The sequence below is a fragment of the Melopsittacus undulatus genome, chromosome 7, assembly GCF_012275295.1.
Source record: "Melopsittacus undulatus isolate bMelUnd1 chromosome 7, bMelUnd1.mat.Z, whole genome shotgun sequence".
Taxonomy (NCBI): domain Eukaryota; kingdom Metazoa; phylum Chordata; class Aves; order Psittaciformes; family Psittaculidae; genus Melopsittacus; species Melopsittacus undulatus.
Window position 1 is genome coordinate 60,101,677 of NC_047533.1, and position 8,713 is coordinate 60,110,389.

The window sequence follows — 8,713 nt, forward strand, 5'->3', positions numbered from 1 at the left end:
GCATTTTGAAATGTCAACAGGTGGCAACTAGCCTCAGGAGTCAGAGCAAGCGAGTGGGGTCTCTTTATATGCAGAGGGGGATAAAAGCAGCCCAAATGACTGTCAAACAGTGGCACCTTCTAATATGCTGGATGTTACGATGGTAGAAAGAAGTCTGTTTCCAGAAAGTCTCTGTTCTGCTCTGATTGATTGCCTACTGCAGCTCTAGGTCAGTGTTGTGCCTAGTTCTGCAAGCAGGAACAGCTAGGGTTGACCCTGGAAAAGTAGGATAACATAGCCCCTTTTATTTCCTGGATGAGGGCTAAATAGAGCTTGCCTTGCCAATTAGTTATCTGAGCTGCACTGCAGATCACAAGTGGCAGGAAGACTGGAAGAGCATGGTACAAAGCAGAAGATAACACAGCTGTGCAGCACAGCTTGTGTTAATGAGGTGTCCTGCTTACACATGTAAGGAGCAAATCTCCTGTAATTTCTTTACTGAGCAGATCTGACACCTGTATCCCTTGTCCAGACCAAGTATGCTCCTAGGCCTGGACGCGAACACCCTTTAAGAGGCAGAAGATTTTTTTGACGTGCAATAACTGCTGAATGTAAGCTTTCTGCACTTGTGAAGCTTTAATTGGGAAAAAATAAGGGCTACATTGGTTGACATGTGGAGTTTCCAAGGCACTTTTTGGGAGTATTTTATGGTAGCAATGCAAAGAAGGCTTACTTTCCATGTTTTCCACAAGCACCACTATTTACTAGCTCTGCTTTTCTTTTGGACATTCTAGTTGCAGAACAGTCGTATCTAAGAACACTACCAGGTTGGGGTTTCTTTGGGCTTTTACTTCATAGCATTCTTAATGCTGCTGAAGAAATTAATCTCTCTTTTCCAGTCTTAATCTTTGCCACCAAGAAGATACTGCTCTCACCTCCCCAGGACTTGTTTTTTTTGTAAACAAATCTAAACAAAAGCCAGGTCTCCTCAAAGACTCAGCATTACAGCCTGGGATTTCCCACACCAGCCAGAGATATCACCAGGCATTGTGCTGATGTCTCAGCTAAGGATCTTAGCTATATGTTGGAGGTTGCAGAGGGAGGCAGTGATAGCGCTTCTCAACTACATGAAACAGCAACCTAACCACATGTTCCTAATGCAGCCCGAGACAGGAGAAATTGTGGTCAAATGCTTTGTTTGACAGGATAGCCAAATAGAAAATGTCACCTACATGCAGCAAATTACAGCCTGTCATGGCTGTGCTCTGGACAGACCCTGACAGCTCTCGAAAGGTGAAATCATGTACACTCCCACTTGTACAAATGTGAGTACTGCTTCTGCTGTGCCACTGTTACACTGCCAGCCAAATGCTCTCTCCAGAATTAGGCATTTTAGTGTGGGAAGTGAAAAAGGTGAAAGTTGCTCCTATTTTGCCCTGCTTGTTCCTTATCTCTGAGAGGATGAGAAGCACTACCAAGGCAAAGGATTTCTCAGCCAGACAAAACGATTTACAGATGAATAACCACATAATGACAGGCATGAGGCAAATGCTAAATTTACTACAGCTCTGTACCAGCTGATGTTGCATAAAATGAAGCTATTTAGTAACAACTGTCACTTCACGTCCTGCTTCTGGATTACTGCAAAACATCACTGTTATTCCTTAGTTCTTACAAAATCAACCATATAGTTTGGCAATAGTGCTCAGAAACTCTGCCATCTCCCAGCACATTGGAAATACCGGTTATCTGCCAAAACCAACTCCCTGGGGGTCACATAGTGTCTCTGGTGGGAAACAAGCATCCTAGGTACTTGGAAAACATTTGCCTTGAAAAGCCACAATAGTAATTGACCTGTACAGGAAGGTCTTCACAAACTGCAGTAAGGCTGTGTTTCTAATGGCTCTGAGCTCTCCATCAGCATGACTGATAACTGCAGCTGAACTTGGTGAAACAGGTTGTTTACAAGTCCTGACATAACAATTATTTTCATGAAAGTCTGATGGACAATAATATCCCATTATGCAGATTGCAGGTGGTGGAAGGCTCTTGTTTTGGCCGAACAACAGGTCTAGGGGATCTTTCAGTATAACATTGTTTTTTGTTTCTGTGTCTCTTGATAAATGGCTGTTAGAGAAAGTAGGGTTTTGCAGACTTAAAATTTGAGCAACTGTGTACAAGAAAGCATGAGCCAGCATACCCAGTCCCACATTCACTGCTGTGAGACACCAAGCTGCTCTCCGTCTCAGCTTCCTGTCAGTTCCATCAGATGGAAATAGTTCTTTCTTAAGAGTCAGGGGAGCTGCAAGCTGTACTGCTCATCTGTATCAGTTTTGGGGGGTAAAGGTATTTGGCTACCTAAGGGGCTGGTTTGGGGTTCCCTGGAGTCGAAAACAGTGGCCTTTTGAAGCAGTCCTACTTAAGTAATAGTGATGTATTATAATCTGGGTGTATGAGCTACTACATAGTGCTCAAGCCAAAGCTTATAGATAGCATCCATTTACAGCTTGAGTCCTGCATCTGCATTCAATGGCTTCTGCAAACTGTCTGGTTTCCAGAAGCTCTGAGCTGCAGATACAATAGGAGATGATATAAACTATCTAAATCTGCAGATCATGCTGATGAAATCCTAGTTATTGAAAGCTTTTTGGCTTGAAAAGTCTTTTCTGAGTTAGTAAATAATAATGTTCATGTAGCTTCAAAACTAGAAGCTAGGATAGTCCTCATTCAGGTGGATGCATACATGGGTTTATGGACATGCAGGATTAGTAATGATATACTATCTTTTTATCCAGTTCTCCTCCTAGGGTATTAGAATATTCTATTAAGCAGAGTTAAACTTCTAGCTGTTGCTCACCTCAGCTCAAAAATATAATTATGATAAGTCTGTGTGATGGGCAGTTGTTGAGCTAACTTGGGTATGCCTCTCACAGTGTTTCTAAACATGTCACAGAAGAATTAGTAATCACAGGATAATTGGAAACAGGCAGGGACAACAAGCTGTCTGTTTTGTTGCTCCTTGATGAAGGACACATCAAACATTAGCTGGGTATCAGAAATGAGGAGGAGTGTAACTGTTTTGAAACAGTTATAAATACTCTGACATCTAGAAGGGCTGTTTGGCATGCTTTCCTGTGTTTGAATGACAACTCATTGTCATTTTACAGAAACACCGAATGGAAGAGAGTCTCAGAGTCTTGTGGCATGTCACAGATGAGGCAGAATCTAACCATAGTTTTTATGGTCATTCAGGTGAGGCGCTGCCAGAATAGATGTTGCCCATCAGCAGGGCTGATCCACTGCCCTGCAGCAGACATGGAATTTCCTCCCATAACGTCTTTTACTTCCCAGTGCTAACCTGGCACTCCCCATACTAAAGCTACAGCTTCCTTAGCTTGAAAAATATCTGGCAACTAGTCCCTGAAAAGGGTCTGGAGCAGGTTTGGTGCAGCAGGCAGCTGTAGCACATGACTCAACCAAACCACCTGAGAGACTCAGGTCAGACCAAAAAGTCTGCACCCTGTCTTTGCAATTCTCATTGCAACATGTATACCCTAGAGAGCAAGTCTACAACTTTGTGGAAGCATTAACACCTTTTTGGGGGATTTTATGTTCAAATCTCTTTTTTTCCTACATTACATATTCCTGCTCCCTATAGAACAGGGCATGAAAGGTTTCTGGGAAACTGGGCTCTGCCTTTTAACAAGAGGACAGATGTGCCCTGAAGTCCTTCTACACGACACCAACCAAATGCTGTGCATTCAACAGACCTGCTGGTTAATGATCTTGCCCATAAGTAATGTTTTAACCATAGAGCAGTTTTTGTTTGCTTCAAAAGCCACAAAACCAAAGAGGAAGTGTAGGAGAATGTGGGCAGGACCATGGCCAGGAACCTCATGACCTCATCTGTTTCCGCCTCACAGGGATTGGTGGCTGTGCCTGGAACAGGGTTTAAATTCCCCGAGATCAGAGATGTTAGGCAGACAGGGGATAAGTGGAGAAAGCTCAAGCTGCTGCTGGGATCACTAAGAGTGCTCTTGTTGCAATTGACTCCTCCAGCACCACAAAAGGTAATTTTTTTTCTCTTTTAACCTGATATGTGCCATTTTGTCTGCAACTTTAGTCAAGGAAGCATTGAGCAGGAGATCTTTGAAAACTGCTTCACTGGTCAGGGATGTTTGATGTTTCTCTATGGGAAAAGGTGTGCTTTTATAGGAGCAAGGTTGCTTTTAGTGACGAAGGTATTGTACATAATAGCAATTTAAACCTGACTGCTGATAGGAGCTGGGAGGAGATAACTGAAAACCTTGCCACTGAATCAAGTGCTGGAAGCTCAAAGCTGATACTTGAACACAGAAAGCTTCCTTCCTTGTGTAACCACTGTCTGGCATTGCTCCTGTTTCTCTTGGCAGGCTTGCAGCTTGTGCTGCACACTACCGAATGGTTGGGACACACACCCTTCTCTGTCTAACTCTTGAAATTGCAATACCTGTGATCGAGTGTCCTGTCTCAGGAGCAGCCTTACTAATGTATTTTAAGTGTGCCCTTAGTAGCCTTTCTTTCTCGCTATGATTTACTGAAGTTCTGAATGCCTCTTGTTCATCAATAAATCAGTTTAATTTCTCAGAGATTTTCCTCAGAGATTTGGTCTGTCAGCATCAGAACTGACTGTAGCTCAGCACTCTCCTAATTTCAGCATGAATTTATTTCATAATAAATTTCATAAAAAAACATTTATTAAATTGTTCAAACTGCAATGTGAGCAGATATTTCACTTCATCTCTTGCTTGGAAATACAGGTGATTCTGCTCAAACTTCTGGAGGGGAAAATAAAGGTCCATCAATAAAAGCAGTTTATGTTCATATAGACTGAGTTTACTCACAGCAACTCCAGTTAATAACCCTGAAAACCAGGTTTAAAATAACTGAAAAGAGAATCCAAGCTGAGTTTGTCTTGTCATGTCTCTTCCGGCAAAATGATGTTAATGAACAAAAATAAGCCAAAGTTATCTTCATAGCACTTTGTTTTTCACAAAACTTTTCTTTTGCCAGTTCAAGTCAGTAGATGACAGGAGACTCCTCACCTTCTGTGGCTACTCTCACCACTGCTCAGCACTTCCAAGTACCTGGTTTTAAAATCCTTATAGCTTTTGAGTTGCTAAGTCATTACGAAACCAACTGGGTGTGGGGTGGTGATGGAGGACAGAGGAATAAGATCAGCAATGGACAGGTTGAATCCTTAGCAGAGACCTGGTCTTAGCACAGTGAAGTACACCAGAAGGGAGAAGACACCTATGGTATTTCTGTGGTATTTTACCTTGTTGACTCACTGTTCCAAAATATTTTATAGGTAAAACATCATAATGAAGGTGGCAGTTCTGTGTTTATGCCTTATCAGCATTACTGCTGCATGGCCAGTAAGTAAATCACAAATTAATATCAGCAAGCACTTGTGTATTTTCTTTGTATGTTAGCAAGAAATTAATACTGACAAATGCTTTTTTCCTCTCTCCCTTGAAGGTGAGTAAAACCAAGCAGCATGCCATTTCTGCCAGCTCCGAAGAAAAATATGTAAGCTCCTTTTGTCTTTCTATTCATTTTCTTTAATAAATCCTTTTTTTATATATTTTTTTCCTCTAATACACATTGCCTGATGCTTGTTTTATGATTGTAGCTGCTTGCAGAGCTTGTCCTCACCTAGCTGTCATGAGCCAGCTCCTCAGGTAGCCAAAGAGTAGAGCCATCAACCTCAGTAGTGTTTTGCCATGTTAGGTGTCCTGGCTGTGGACATCTGTTAGTCTCTGAACCAGCACTGGAAACCTTTTCTCTTACTGAAAAATGTGAAAGCTGTCAGTTAAAAAGCAAAAAGGTCTACAACATGGCACAACTCTTATAACCCACATTCATTAGTGTGGCTCAGATGACAATATTTGGTGCTGGGAGACACTAATCCAAGACTTTAACCCAATTCCCATTATTTTTTTTGAGTGGTGTGAGTGAGTTGTATTAATCTTATATGTAGCTGTCTGATTTATACTCCATTGCCAGCTACTATCCATGTAAAATAATTTTTTTTTTTTGGAGAATTGGCTACTGCATTTAGTTTCAAGTCTTGATGAGAGAGATAAATCACTCTTGGGAAAAAGACATGAGAACTGGAAGAAATTATGGTCATTAGAAATAGCTCCAAATTTCACTCAGTAAAAGTGAGCCAGGGAAACCGAATTGAAGTTCCTCAGATTCTGCCAGTGGGAGAGGAACATCTTCTGTATTATATTGTTTGAGTCCTCTTCCTACTGCAGTGAATTGCTGAGGACACATCCTGTGCAGGAGTATGTATTGAAGATGCCACATCTGCCTGAAAACAGAGACTGTGATGCAGGCAGCTCTGCCTGCTCCTGTATGTTTCTTTGTGGGTTTAATACCCCTTTTCTTTTTCTCTTGAAGGACCCCAAGGCCCATCACTCACACAGATACCACCACGTGAATTCTCAGTCTTGGGAGAGTCTGCAACAGCCACAGAATGACCTGGCGTCACCTCAGCAGGTACAGGCAACTGACTGGAAGAGAAAGCAGGGCATCTTTCAATTTAGGATTAAGTGCTTAAAGAATATTCAACATACTGATCAGCTCTACTGTACATGTCTTTGTGTGCTAATTGTGAGTTTTATGTTGTTTTCAGACTCTCTACTCTTCAGAGGAAAGTGTGGATGTCCCAGAACAGGTCAGTATTTTGAACACTAAAACCTCAGTTGAGTTCTGCAGGACAGCCAGTGTGTAGCAACACTCATTTTCCTCAGTCAATCATGGTTCTTGTGATAACACCTCTCTCCAAAAGAGCCCCAGAGCTTCAGGGAGGGTGAGGGGAACAGCTCCTCAACACTGCATAAGCTCTGGGTGAGCAGGACAGATACCAGCCTGCACATCCCACATAAGTGTTCATTTGCCTCATGCATAATAAATGTTTTCCAGCAGTTCCCTGATGTGTCAAGCAAGAGCCATGAAGATGTGGATGATGATGATGATGATAATGATTCCAATGATACAGATGAATCTGATGAGGCTGTCACAAGTTTACCCACAGACATTCCAGTGACTGCACCATTCCCACCTTTCCCCTTCACCCGGGGAGACAATGCTGGCAGAGGCGACAGTGTGGCCTACAGAATGAGGGCAAGAGCCTCAGTGGTGAAATCTAGCAACCTCCGCAAAGCTGCAAAGAAGGTAAACAGTGGTGAGCATTGGTACCCAGATTTTGGAGAACGGATAGTAAACTTGAACCTTTAAAATGGACATGTCAGTTTTGAAAAGGATTAGTGAGGGGAAAGTAGGCACCAGTGAAGGAATGTATTTCCTTTCTCTGGATACCCCAAATCAGGGCCTACTGATGGCTGTTGGTATGTTGAGGTAGGAGTGTAGCCTGTTGCTGCAAGCTATGCAATACTACCATTTGCACTGTCATGCTCTACTTGCATGCATGAAATCTGAGGGCAAGTTCAAATTGGAATTTCTTGTTATGTGAAAGGTTCATGTAACTCCATAAAAGAACACAGTGTCTGCAGGTGCATCATGCAGGCTTTGAGTGTTCTAGCACCCTATGCAGTTTGCTTTGGTACAGTACGGCAGCACCTGTTGACCGGTAATTTTCTCAAGAGTGACAATGGCTCTTCCTTGTTTTGGTCTCTAACACAGCTCATCGCCTATGATGCCACCGAGGAGGATGAGAGTGCCCTGGATGCAGACAGCCAGCAAGTGGGACTCTCCCAGGAGCATCCTGCTGCCCACCGCTCCCTGGTGAAACACATCAGCAGGGAATGGGCTGACAAGAGCCACGGGCAGGACAGCAGTGAGCTGGACAGCAAGCAGCGTGACCGGAGCCTGGAAAATGACAGCCGGCAGAAGTTTGATAGCCATGAGGCAGATGATGATAGCAAGTCTGGTATCAGAGAGGACAGCCACCACAGTGTGGAAAGCAGGGAGAGCCAGGTCCGCGTTTCAGCAGAGATCCCTGACGATAACAGCAACCAAACGTTGGAGAGTTCCGAGGATGCTCAAGACCGTCACAGCATCGAAAACAACGAAGTCACTCTTTAAAGGGAGGCAGATGTAACATTTCCCTTGTCTTCCAATTCCTACCTAAGGGGAGGGGGGGTAGCTTCGTGTCGGGTAACTGTTTGTAAATGTAGAGCGCATGGTGACTTGGGGTTTGGGGCAGATTCTTTTACCCGGTGGCTTCCCCTTGGCTGCTGGTGCATGGGGAACCGAGAGTGATGCAGTCAGGTGCATAGAACAAGCGTTACCTCTGTGGCATGCTGCTGTATGTACTGTCAGCCTGTATTTTGCTGTAACCGTATTTCAATAAACACACAAAACCCTGTAGCTGTGGGCTGCTTTACTGGTTCCTGGCTTGGGTCAGGGGGAACTTCCCGGCTGCGCGAGGAATTTTAATCCCTCTTCTTAAACTTAAACATCTGATATTTTATTTATTAAGTAGTTAAAACCTCTCCGTGGCGCTTTTACCGAGAGTGAGTGGAGTGCTGGTGCCGGTGTCGGCCCCTGCACCGCTTCCACCGGAGCGCCCCAAGGCCTCGGGCTCCCTGCCTTACAGCTCGGCCTGGCCCGGCCCCATGGCCGCGCCCCCCGTGAGGGAAGGAGGCCGAGCAACTCCATCTCCCTCCGTCCCCCGGGCTGGCGCCGGCGGGCGGGCAGAGGGCGGAGGCGGCGGTGCCCCGCC

At 44.2% G+C, this 8,713-nt stretch overlaps 1 protein-coding gene across 2 annotated transcripts; it reads left to right on the forward strand.

Annotated features, from left to right (window-relative positions):
- Positions 1-3,922: 3,922 nt before the first annotated feature.
- Positions 3,923-8,358, forward strand: SPP1 (secreted phosphoprotein 1). 2 transcript variants are annotated; one of them, XM_031046831.2, is made up of 7 exons: positions 3,923-4,049; positions 5,330-5,396; positions 5,500-5,550; positions 6,427-6,525; positions 6,662-6,703; positions 6,952-7,203; positions 7,672-8,358. In XM_031046831.2, the coding sequence occupies exons 2-7, from the start codon at positions 5,343-5,345 to the stop codon at positions 8,071-8,073; spliced, it is 900 nt and encodes a 299-aa protein (XP_030902691.2). In that variant the 5' UTR covers positions 3,923-4,049; positions 5,330-5,342; the 3' UTR covers positions 8,074-8,358. The 2 variants fall into 2 exon arrangements, with proteins under 2 accessions (XP_030902691.2, XP_030902692.2); XM_031046832.2 differs by having other exon boundaries at positions 6,955-7,203.
- Positions 8,359-8,713: the final 355 nt, after the last annotated feature.